Source organism: Hydractinia symbiolongicarpus, chromosome 12 (genome assembly GCF_029227915.1).
Source record: "Hydractinia symbiolongicarpus strain clone_291-10 chromosome 12, HSymV2.1, whole genome shotgun sequence".
Lineage (NCBI taxonomy): Eukaryota > Metazoa > Cnidaria > Hydrozoa > Anthoathecata > Hydractiniidae > Hydractinia > Hydractinia symbiolongicarpus.
In genome coordinates, this window is record NC_079886.1 from 7407295 (window position 1) to 7421017 (window position 13723).

General features: G+C 34.5%; 1 protein-coding gene across 1 annotated transcript in view; it reads right to left on the bottom strand.

Annotated features, from left to right (window-relative positions):
• The window catches only part of LOC130622730 (otoferlin-like), a 38701-nt gene extending 26835 nt beyond the window's left edge, over positions 1–11866 (bottom strand). The window contains exons 1-2 of the mRNA XM_057438227.1: positions 11492–11866; positions 4569–4624 (exon numbers count right to left, since the gene is read on the bottom strand). Coding sequence (XP_057294210.1) covers positions 4569–4624; positions 11492–11570 — 135 coding nt within the window. The 5' untranslated portion in view covers positions 11571–11866. The remainder of the gene's footprint in view (positions 1–4568; positions 4625–11491) is intronic.
• Between the last annotated feature and the right edge of the window lie 1857 nt (positions 11867–13723).

The window sequence follows — 13723 nt, forward strand, 5'->3', positions numbered from 1 at the left end:
GTCAAGAAATACACGTTCAAGAATGAATCCTGTTGATAAGGATGGAAAACTCATGAGGTGCCATGAATGTGATTCAACAAGACATTTTGCTAATAAATGTCCTCATAGAAATCAAGAGCAAAGAGGTTTCAGATCACGGAACAATAGACCTACAGAAAAGAAACAAGATGTAAATGAGATCCATATCACCCTTTTTGCAGCCTCTCCAGACCAAAGGCAATATTGTCTTGTTGGAGAATCCTTTGGTAGAGGTGTCTTGGATTCTGGCTGTACAAAGACAGTGGCTGGGGAGAAATGGATGGATGAATATCTTGGGACTCTCTCTGAATCAGATAAAAATGCTGTAGTTTCAAATAGTACTGATTCTATATATAGATTTGGGGATGGAAAGGAAGTGAAAGCTACAAGAAATCTAATAATACCAGTTATTCTAGGTGGCAACAAGTATAAATTGTCTGTTGACATAGTAGAGATTGAAATACCACTACTGATTAGTCGTAGTACCATGAAGTCTCTCAGTATGAAGTTAGATTTTACCAGTGACTTGGCCCTTATTGGGAAGAAAAGAATTAACTTAATATGTACCACAACAGGACACTATTGTCTTCCACTAACACATTGTGATCTTGATGCTCAAAAAGGAACAAAAATCATTCTACATGGAGAAAATTTGAAAAATATTAGTAAGACAGAGAAAATGAAGAAAGCTATGAAACTGCACCGCCAATTCGCTCATGCTGGCAAAGATAAGCTACTCAAACTTGTAAAGGATAGTAATTTGTATGACAAGGAATTTTTGTCATGCATCGAAGAATGTTGCAATGATTGTGAAATATGTCACAAATATAAAAGGCCATACAGTAGACCAGTTGTGGGTATACCTCTGGCAAACACTTTTAATCAAGTAATATGTATGGATTTAAAGGTTTATGAACATAATAAACAACACATCTTACATATCATTGATGCTGCAACTCGTTACTCTGCTGGATGTCTTATCAAATCGAAACATAAAGATGTCATTGTCAGTAGAGTGTTTAGATTTTGGATTGCATACTTCGGATCACCAAGTACAATCTTGACTGACAATGGTGGTGAATTCTCGAATGAGGTTTTACAAGAAATGAATGAAAAGCTCAATATTGAGACAAAAACAACAGCAGGCGAATCTCCTTTCAGCAATGGTATTGTGGAAAGACATAATAAAATTCTGGCAGAGACCATGTTCAAGACAATTGAAGATACGAAGTGTGAACCAGACGTAGCACTAGCATGGGCCCTCAGCGCAAAGAATTCTTTACAGAATCATGGTGGCTACAGCCCAAACCAATTGGTATTTGGCCATAATGTGAACACACCCACTATTCTGACAGATCATTTACCAGCATTGGAGCCAACTACGTCAAGTGAAATAGTGAGAAAAAATCTATCTGCTCTGCATAAGGCAAGGGAGAATTTCATTAAAGCAGAATCCAGTGAGAGAATTAAAAGAGCGCTGAGACATAATGTTAGAACATATTCTGATGAGACGTATTTGAATGGAGAAAAAGTCTTCTACAAGCGCAAAAACACCAAGGGTTGGAAAGGTCCAGGTGTGGTTTTGGGACAAGATAGTCAAATGGTGCTTGTCAGACATGGTGGTAACTTTTACCGAGTGCATCCCTGTCAGTTGATGAAACATAGCCAAAATTGTAAAGTTAGTGAATTCAAGTCAGATCATGTCAAGAGGAAGGAAAGCCATTTGAATAAGTTGTGTGATATGAACAATAGCGTCAATGATTGTGATAATGATGATGATGATGATGATGATGATGGTGGTGATGATTATGATAATGATGATGATGACACAGCTGATAAGAATGTGATAGATGTTTATGATGATTCTGAAGATGTAGAGCAATATCATCAAGAACAAGCTAGAAATGTAGACGAAAATGACCAAGAAGATTCTGGCACAAGTGAAAATGAAGTTGAGGAAAACAGGGATACTCATAAAAATAATGAAACTGAAGAAGACGAAGGTAGTGGTTGTACAAGTGACATTTTCAGAAGACCATCTACAGAATCCAAGAAAGTTGAATCGAAACCAAAAGCAAAATCATACATCAAATACAATCTAAATGGAAGATGGTATCGTGCAAGAGTTCTCTCAGCACAACCCAAAAGAAGTGGCACTTATAAAAATTGGGTTAATGTGTCTAATGATGGTGATAGAAAGCCAAAAAGCATCAATTGGAATGATGTGTCCAAATGGGTCGAGCTGGAAAATCCGGAATTCCCTGTCTATATGTGTGATGTCGATATGTTTTCACAGGAAGTAGTTGATGCGAAGGAGAGAGAATTGCAGAATTTAAAAGAAAATGATGTCTTCGAAGAAGTTCCAGACACTGGTCAAACAACTGTATCAAGCAAATGGGTCATAACTGAGAAGTTCAAAGGTGAAAAAAGGGTTGTGAAAGCTAGATTGGTGGCTAGAGGCTTTGAAGAAAATTCACAATCGTTGAGAACAGATTCTCCAACTTGTGGCAAACAAAGTCTTCGACTTGCTATGGCTATCATAGTTAGCAATGATTGGCAGATCAATTCACTTGATATCACTGCAGCTTTTCTTCAGGGAGATGCTATTGAAAGAGAACTGTTTCTACAACCACCAAAAGACACATTGTCATTGGGAACAGTGTGGAAACTAAAGAGATGTTTGTATGGGTTAAACGATGCATCTAGAGCATGGTACAAACGAGTGAGAAGTGAAATGTTGAAACTTGGTGGTGAAATGTGTACCTACGACCCTGCTGTGTTTTACTGGTATAGAGTCAAGCAAATCACTGGAATTCTTGTTTGCCATGTTGATGACTTTGTGTATGGTGGTAGTCCAGCTTTCCACAAAGAAGTTATTGCTAAACTTTTCGAAACGTTCAAAATCAGTACGCAATCAAGCTCAACCTTCAAGTATCTAGGATTAGATGTGGATCAATTTAAAAGCAAAATTAAGATTAATCAAGTGAGCTATATAGAGTCTTTGATAACTGTTAATATTGAAAATGATGTTAACAATGAACGAAAATTGACTAGCAAGGAAAAGACCATGCTGAGATCGTTGAGTGGGCAAATTGCTTGGGTGGCCGGACAAACCCGCCCTGATGTGGCTTATGATAGTTGCCAAACGTCTAATTATGGCAAGGAACCTACAGTTCAAAATTTGAAAGATGCCAACAAGATTATTCGAAAAATTAAGAGCAAGCATGTTGCAATAACCATTGCCAAAATTGCAAATATGAAAAATTGTGAAATTATTTGCTACACAGATGCAACTCATGCCAGTTTGAAGTGTGGATCATCACAAGGTGCATTCATCATATTTGTGAAACACCTGAGCGAAGTTATACCAATCTGCTGGCAATCAAAAAAACTACAAAGGGTAACCAAAAGCCCAATTGCTTCGGAAACACTTGCTCTGAGTGAAGGAGCTGATGCTAGTTTTTATTTGGCCAATGTCATACAGCAAATCTGCAAGTTGACGAAGGTTCCAAAGATCACTTGTATTATCGACAACAAGTCATTATTTGAAACCTTGAAAACGACAAATGTCACAAAGGATTTGAGATTGCGAGTTGATATAGCCAGATTGAGGCAGATGGTGGAACAAGATGAGATTACTGTCAAGTGGGTTGAAGGAAAACACCAATTAGCCGACTGCTTGACAAAACATGGAGCGTCTCCAAACAAGTTGCTTGAGGTTTTGGAGACATCCAAAATATCTCTACAATAATTGATTGTAGTGATTACCGTTGTGTTTTTTTTGATGATTTTAATTTGTTTGTCATGTTGACTATGACAAACAGTTGCAGCATGCAATTTGATATTCTACTTGTGTTGGCTTTAAAATTGTGTTACTGGTGGCAATGTTGATATTGCGATTTGTGTTAATTCTGTTGTTATCTTTCAGTAACCAATACAATAGTATTAGAGACTGGTGAAGCCTTCAAGTTACCTCATCAAGGTAAGAATCATTTAACATAAGGCTTCTAGCAAGTTGCAGATTTTAGGTTTTATTATGTCAGCTACAATTTTAAAAATCATATGCTCGTCATTTTGGGACTGTAAAATAAAATTTGTGAAGGTTTGCAAAGTTCTATAACTTGAAGAATCAAAAAAGTTCAATTCCTAATTCTGAATTCCATTTTTATTTTAGGGCCATTACATAAAATAATTACACATTAACTTTAAAGGAGATTTTTTGAAAGTTAACAGAGCCTTTTATTTGCCTTATAAACCCCTAAAATCCTGTCAAATTATAAATTCAGTGTTTTTCACCATTTTCGTGAGTTAGCAATTTGAAATGTTTATATTCTGAGCCTTACATTTCTTTTATAAAAATGTACATCTATAAAATTGTGTAATTTATAAGAATTGAGTTAGAAGAATAAATATTTAGGACAATGTGTTGTAACAGTGTTCAAATGAGTACACAAGTTCAAATTTTTTCGTATATAATTTTATCTTTACCTTACCTTTCTAAGATTATTTTATACTTTAAAAAAATGACATTTTCGTCAAACTCTACTGACCTCATCCCAATCTGCATCAGAACAATCTTCATATACTTGTGTTTGGTATGTTATATCTAAATTACAAAGACAAAAACAATAGAAAGCAAGAGTTTATTTGCTGGAAAAATAATTAATTACAAATAAACAAAATGTTATAATGAAAAAGGAACTTTGGCTAGATAAATTGCTAAAAAAACAACAACAACAAGTTGGAGACCATCACACTAGTTAAAAACTAATCTAAGGAGATGGCCACCGTTATATATATTTGGAATTTTCATTTTAAATAAATAAATATAAATTCTTTGTTTATTTTCTTTAAGAAAATTAACTATACACTGTAACTGGGTTATTTATCCGTTTGCAAAAAGTAAAAAAGGGACTAAGTTAGTTAGGAATATTTATTGAGGAGTGATTTGATTCTAGATATTGATAGTGAAGAAAGGTCTTGTCTAGGGAAAAGAGATTTGTGCAGAGTGATTTGATTCTAGATATTGATAGTGAAACAATAAAAAGAGTATAATTATTGCCAAAACCTGGGTATAGCATCTTCGCAGAAGTCAGATCGCTAGAGAAATCAAGAATAAAATACGCTCGATACTCTAACCATCTTCGGTTTTCTCTACGTTGTCTTCACAACGAAATAACACCTAAAGATCTTCGACTTACCTGCAGAGTAAAGACTGAAAGAAGTAAGAAAATCTTACAGCGCGCAAGCCGTCAGTTGTTGCAAGAAAGAATCCACCTAAATCACGTAACACGTAACACCCTACATCGCCAAAACCTTGATCTTGACAACACCATCAAATCAAGACTTTCCATCAACCAATATAAACAGGTTAAGAATATTCACAATAGCGTGTATGAAAAAGAAATGAGATCGGTTAAAGACAGAAACCTTAAAAAGTTCAACAAAATCAATGACAGATTCAATGATGATACACAAATGGGTATAGACAAGAGCAAATGGATTGTCAATCTCTCCAACAGACGACAGAAGAAACAAACCTTCTATCAAAAGGAATGAATTTCTGTATGGCACCAGCTTCAATTCCAAAGAAAGAAATAGTTCCAAAAGTGGAAGAGGCAATTTAAGATCTACTAAAAGAAGAGGCAGACACAGTAAGAGCTAAAGTAAGCCTCACGCTACAGAAAAGCAAAACACCAAAGGACAATTTGCAAAAATCTGAAAGAGTGTCATTGAAGAATCTAAAGAAGGACAAGGACTGGCAGACAAGGGGAGAACAACGGTTATCATGAATACACCTGACTACATCGACAAGTGCAACAAGCACATCAACAACGGGCCTTACAAACTTCTCAAGAAAGATCCTACAGAAGTCATCAAACAATAAGCGAGGAACATCTTAATGAAGTTGAAGAGAAAAGAATACATCGACGATAAGCAGTATTACCGACTGAAACCTTGTGATGGACCACCACCGTGATTTTACGGACTACCAAAAATTCATAAACAGGGAAATCCAATTCGACCAATAGTCTCTTGCACTGGAACACCGTTATACAACCTATCAAAATTTGTTGCTTCTATCCTCACCAAACTTACAGCAAGTGACCACAGCAAAAACTCAAAAGAATTTTCGGAATACATCAGAGGAATAATGATAGCAGACGACGAATGCATGGTATCATTTGATGTCACATCACTCTACACAAATGTTCCCATAAAAGACACCCTAAACATCATTAAAGACCTTATCGAAAACAATGCTGCATTCGGTGAAAAGACGAAGATTCCAGTACCTGATTTTCTGTGTTTGGTCGAACTTGTTCTAACCAAAACATGGTATCTTTTTAAACAAGAACTTCTACACTCAAACAGACGGAGTTGCCATGGGAGGCCCTGCATCATCAGTTGTCGCAGAAATATACATGCAAGCACACGAGACAACAGCATTAGTCGTCCAAAGGTTTGGAAAAGATTTGTTGAGGACGTATTTGCCATAATCAAAAGATGTCATCTAGAAGAGTTCCGTGAACACATCAATGGCCTACATCATCAAATCAAATTCACTGTTGAGCTTGAACACGATGGAAGTATCGCTTTCCTGGACACTTTGGTCAAAAGCAAGAATGGTTCCATTTCAGTTTCAGTGTATCGTAAACCAAAACACACTGACCAGTACCTTAACTTCGAATCAAACCATCATAAATCTTGCAAAGAAAGTGTCATATCTTCCTTACTGAATCGTGCCAACAGCGTAGTCATTGACAAACAGGAGAGGAAAGAAGAAATTCCACGTGTAAGAAATGCATTAATCGCAAATGGATACAGTCATAAAGTCATCACGCAAGTAGAAAATAAAATGAAGCGAAGATGCAATGGAGACAACAAGGAAACATCAAAGTAATTTATCGCATCAGCATTCCTACCCTTTGTACCAGGTACTAGCGAGATCCTTCGTCCAGTTTTAAGGCAACACAAGATCAAATGCATTCTTAATTCTAAGACACCCTAAGAAGCACTTTGTCTAAACCAAAAGACAAAATAAATCTGGAAGAACAATGCAATATTGTTTACGAAATCCCGTGTAAAGATTGGGATGCAGTGTACATAGGCGAAACAAAAAGAAAGTTTTAGCAACGAATACAAGAACATATGCGCACAGTGAGAAAGGAAGATGTGAAGAAAAACGAAATTGCGGACCACAGCTGGAGCAGAAGTCATCAGTTTAATTGGGATGAGAAGAAAATCACAACGGCCAGGAAGATTAAAGAAACCATCAACAGTGTAGCACATAACAAACACATAAACAGCATCTCGTATCAACTTCCTGAGATTTCGTTACCAGCCCTACAGATAAAGTAGTTACCTACATCTAGGTCCGAAAATGTTAATTACCGTAATTAACTGTAATTATCAGCACGTTTCTGATTGGTTAATTTTTGTGAATTTCGATCCTCTGCAATATTATAAATACATGCTCAACATCATTTTACTTTGCCCGATGATGGGAGAAGGATCTCACGAAACGTCGCCTGCTAAACTATCATGTTCAAGAAATGATAAACTTTCCACAGTAACAAGTTATTCTTGTTGTCATTTTCCTTCCAGTTAAAATAATAATAAAAACAGGAAAATTGTTTTTATAACAAATTTTAGTGTTTTTTAATGTTTTTTGCAGTCGTATAAGAAAATATAAATTTAAGTGCAAAATCTTTTTACGGACTAAAACGGATTTGGTTTCTAAAGTTAAAGTCTTTTGCAGCAATAAATTTATATATTAACAATTCATAACGCAGGAGGGAGTTACAACAAGCCTATTCTACCTTGTTTTTGTTATTTTTCCTAAATGGTATTGACCATTTTAGCGAAAGTGTTGCAGTATTTTCAAATCATATATAATAATCATAATGAAGGAGTGTGTCACAACAATAATAATCTGTCCTGTTTTTTTGTTATAAATCATATAAAAAATTAGACTTTTGTTTTGTTTAACCATGTAACTATTTTACTACAAAAAACATAATTGCACATTTTAGTTTCATTGCAACAAATTACCATGAATGAAGAATCAACTGCCAATACTGGACAAAAATATTATGCACACTACACACCCACCAATTCTTTAAAATGAAACAGCTGTTTTTACTATACTATAACTTTTAAACAGTATGGAAGATTTTTGTTACCCAATAGTATTAATACTTCAAAAATATATTTTTAAGATTTAATTAGTTGATTTTTAATTTTTTACAGAAAGAGTAGAAAGATTGTTCCAAAAACACTTTACTTGTGTGTCGGGTTCATAGATAGATAGATAGATGTGCATATTTTACATGGCTAGCCTCACAAATATCGAGGGATATACCCTGTCTATTATTTCCAGGAGGGGCCATGGCTTAGATGGAGAGTCCTAGAGTATTTAATGCTCATTTTGAGCGACGCAGACCCAATTAGGGCCCGCGCTCTACTAGACAACTCCCGGCAACATCCAACGGCCCACACAGTGTGCCATCTTCCCAATATCCCTCACATGGCTTGGGTTAACCCGGGGCTATGGTAATATTCACTCGCCCATGTTGAATCGCCGTCAAGAGGAATCGAACCCCGGTCTCCCGCACAGAGTACGAGAGCTATAACCACTAATCTACGGCGCCATTCATGAAGCCATGTTTGTGTGTGATACTAATAATAATAAGTTTTAGGTGACCAAATTCAGCGTTTCGGTTTGGTGTCATAACCAATTTTTTGGAGGTAAAAAATTTCCATATCTTAGGTAAAGAGAGTGCAGAGCTGGACAAATTTGGGTGTTTTAAGATCAATGTCAAAAAGTTTGAGCAAAGATAATTTTTGAGCAAAATATAGTTAGCTAAGTATTATTTCTAGACAGATTTTTTTGTGGTTACCTTTCGTTAGCTAATTATTTTCTTTTTCCACATTTTTTTACTATTTTACCCCCTATGAACTAAGTTTGTTTTTTCCACCAAGGATTTTCAAAATGGTGGGTGTGGCATAATGCGATTTGTTAATTAAGCCAAATGTTAATCATCACTACGGCAACAAATGCCAGAGTCAAAGCTTACTGCTGAAAATATAAACAATTGAATTTATCTATAAGACATCCGGTAAGCTTAATAGCTGGAAAATAGCTGAAAACTATTATTAATACTGGTGTTTTCAAATATAGTTTTAATATTCATCAACTTTTAATATTATTCATTAAATCTAATAAAATTTTTGACTTAAATAGGGGAAGCATTTTGGCATTTAATTTAAAAAAATTATTAGTATTTCATCCAGAAATTTGATTGGTATAGCTAAGAGGTCAGTCAGGGTAAACACCTAATTAGGCGGCATGACCTAATTAGGCGAGTCGTTTAGTTAGGTGACATGATGTAGTTTAATTAGGATACCCATAGTCCAACTAGGCGAACGAAAACTTTTAGTTGTAAATATGTCGAAGTCATTGTGTTTCGCAGTACAATTTTTATGTGAATCAAATTTGTCCACTTTGCAGATAATTTTGACCAATTATAGTCTTATTTGCATCGCGCATTGGTAACTTATGACCCAAACCTCGTGTGGCACTATTTGTTGTTTTAAATAATGGATATTAGCCATTCACACCACAGGGAAAAAATAAAGATGGCGGACAAAAACGTCACCTAAATAGGCGACACTTAGGTTATATATTTCATTTTAACATAATTATTAGTTGCGCGAACATATTGAGGCATGAATGACAATTTTGGAATCATGGTCTCGTAGACTATCCATTCTGAACAAAGATTTTTTGCGATTTTTTCTTAGGAATGTGTAAAAAGCCATTAAATAATGTAATGTATTAACTAGGTTACATATGGCCTAACTAGGCTACAATGAGTTGCCTAAATAGGTGGTATGCCCTAATTAGCCTACCGTCGCCTAATTATGTGTTTACCCTGACTGGAGGAGGTGGTAGGGGCCATTATTGTGACATTTAGAATTGAGATGTTTAGCTAGCTAGGTAAATGCTGTTTCATTGTTTTAGTTAGTTCTTTAATTAAAAAAATATGTTGGAAGTTTATCAATCTAGGTAGCTATGATTTCTTTATATCTTAATAAAATCTTATTCCTGCATTCCTGTGGTGTGAGATCATGATAAATCCTTGTCAGGCCGACCATAATCTATTGAAACACTTGGAAAACTACGCCCAGGCTTACTTATACTTACTTAAACACCTCGCAGATGCACTATTATTTCTACAATTTAACGAATGGACATTAAAAGAAAAGAACAAATGCCATGACCTCGCACACAGTCAGCTTGTGTAAAAAAATGAAAGAACAAAAAATACACGTGAGGCGCAACATCTACCATGTTTGTTTACAAAACCAAGTAAGATATAGTTTGAAAACCTCGTCTCCAGGACATTTTGCATTTTTTAAACGTTTGTAATAACGGGTTAGGGGCCAAGCGACCCTGGGGACCGGGATTATAACTTGGCAGATACTTGATGAAAGAAAAAAACCCATTACAACCCTGTCTCTAGGCCCTTTATCCCTGTGTCTCCATATATTCCGAATGGAATAACTTTGAAGAAATTTTCGCTATTTAGTACTGGGTTCATTCTACTTTTTGCGGTGTTGTGTATTATTCAACAATCCTTGCCCGCACGGAATATCAATTTAGCCTAAGTGGATATTAGTATAAGTTATCAGATGGGTCTTAATGGCACAACAAGTAAGGAGTTTTGTTCGTTGACCGCACAATATAGGAAGAGGCAGGAAAGAAGCAATCCACTATTTTCTATAATATTTACTAAAAACACATTTTCTGCTAAGCCAAATAACTTTATAAAATCAAACAGAAAATATAAAATTTGGCTTAACTCTTGCTCATTTGTAGTTTGATTTTCAGTTGACGACACAAGCGACATTATGACGTTTTTTGTCTTCATTTATAAAATTTAAGTTTCCTTATCTCATGGTATAATTCAATTGCGTGATTTATGAAAACAATATAGTAAAACTAGGTAATTTCCTAACTAGCAAAAGTTTCTGTCATTAAGTTTGTTTTTTTTGCCATTTCTTACAAGAGAATAAGATTGGGAGAAAAAACCAGGTCTGGAAATTATTTTTGAAAAAATGCCATCTAATCTACAATAAAACCTTTGCCTTGTTAGAAATAAGTTCCTGTTCCTTCGTTTACTCCCCTCCCATATAGTGATTTGAGCATATTTGAACATATTTGGCAATTTCCTTTTCTTAACTAAGTTTTAAGAATAATTATGATAGAGGGATATCCTGAAATGTAACTGTATTTGATTATAGTACAAATAGTCACCATAATTCTTAGAGACCGAAACACCTAAGAACACTAAAGCCTAAAAAACAGAGCGAAGCGAAAACATGCCTAAATTGAAACTCCTTATTTTTATATTAGGGAACAAGAAGAAGGGAAAGGGATTGGTGAATGTTGGTAGCAAAAACTTACCTCTGAACGTGACTCTTGCTATCCGATCATACCTCCCTCTCAAATGGGTAGCATTTTTGATCAGTACAACAAGAGACATTTTCTTCCGTTTTTCTTCCAACGTTTATTATTTCCAAAAATTTCAACAATTCGAGTAAAAATATTTTTTTTATTTTCACGTGTTTTACTTTATTTCCATTCTTTAACACAAATATTTAGCTCTCGAATAACACCAAAAACTCTTTAATCCGTAATACTTTTAATTTTTTTTTGTATTTTTTTTTTGGTTTTACCCGTTTAGTTATTTTTATTTTTTACTCTATATCTTTTAACTTTTTCTTCTTCTTTTTTCTTCTTTTCTAATTCTTCATCTTTATTTTTCACCTGTGTATATTCCTCTGCGTAATTTTTTTTCTTGTCCGGCAGATGTTTTTCTCGACCAAACTCCTTTTTTTCATGTATTTTATTTTGATTAAAATATTGATAACCGTATAAGAAAATATAAAAAAGGACAGGAAATATATGAATAAGTTATCCAATTAAAGAAGTGCAAAAAATAAAAAAATATAAACATTAATACCGAAAATTTAGAACAACTCCTAGTATTTTCTTGAGACTCTATTTTAGCTAGTAGCTAACTAAAATATACCCCTTATACCACCTTAAAAGCATGAAAAAGATCTCACGTGGGACTTTAATAAAAGTTGTCATGGTTTTTAAGCAAAGTAGATTAACCGATATTAAAAATCGCAGAAAGTTGTTCAAGGTTATGACATTTATAATTAACATTCTTACGATGAAGAGGAAACATAGTTAACTGCGTGGGCAGAAAGAATTCAACTGATTTCAACAAAAAAAGAATCAAATTAATTAAATAACTGCTCTTCACATTCTCATTTTTTTAAGAAGACACTGTTTATTCTGGTCCCCAGAGTTTTTTGAGATTGAAACCTCACTTTCGAGTTTATCTCAAAGAGCTTTGGGGGTCGAGAATAGACATTGGTGCTTTTCCACCACCTGTAAAATTACAAATTTTAACGCATTATGTGACCCCTTTTTGACTACGCATGCAGCTAAAGTTCTTCAAAAAACGAAGGAATGGGTAAAAAAATAAAACGACACATGAAGACAGATGTGTTTGATGCATATTTTTTTATAAGCAATCGAAATTTTCAAATAAAGCTTAGAGGTTGCTCGTGTGAAAATTACTTTTTCAAGCTCAAAATATGCTTAGGTCATGCTCAATGTCAGAAAGATTTATTGGAATATGCTTATGAAAAACACATGATTAGGCTCAAAGTATGCGTATTTGAAAAAAATATATATAATGGCAACACATAAACTGGATTGCTGTCAAAAAAAACTACTTACAAAACACAAAACAAACTTCACAACATTTAGGCTTCACATAATGCTTAGCATATGCCTAAAAATGACCAAATTTAAGCCTACGGATGCTTAAAAATGCCATGCTTAATGAAAATGACCAAATTCTATAATTGTCATGCTTTTTTAAAAAAAAAATGATGTGTTATGATGTTGGTGGTTGTGGTTGTGAAAGGATAATCTATTTTTTTCAAAATACAAGTCGTATGGTAGTTAAAACTGTGCGTTTTTTTTTATTAGAAGTTTTAAAGTTTAGCATATGCTTAAAAAATAACCAATTTTAACCTCATGGATGCTTATAAATGTCATGCTTTGAAACGTGTTATAAACAGAAACCGAAAAAATAAACCCTCGATATTGGGATAAAATAATTTTAAAATCCTGATATTCTAAAAGTCGAGATCAAATTTGACCTTTTTTGCTTTTGATAACTTTCAATTTTTGTTGCTCTATTTTAAAAAACTCTTTAGGCTGAGTAAAACAACGTAATTTGATTGATTGATTTATCTCTTATTCTTTCAATATCACCACACAAACTTTTCTTAACAGCACATTCTTGCATCGAAAGTATATTTTAGTTCATCCAGTTAACACTGAACAATCACGAATACTTTATGTTAGCCATGCATGATGAGGCTAAAAATTATGAAGTCGCAAAAACATCTAACATCGATCCCAGGGCCTGCAGCGTCATCTTATCCGTTGTAATACACGATACACACTTTTTGGCACCCTCGCCGTCATCTGCCATTTCAAAAAAGGCAAAAAAACCCTGGGGACAAGGTTGACTTTCTTGTCATAACATTTCTTGGGAATAAAGCATTCTAATAGCGAACATCAGTTTCGCATTTTCTATATGAAAGCTAT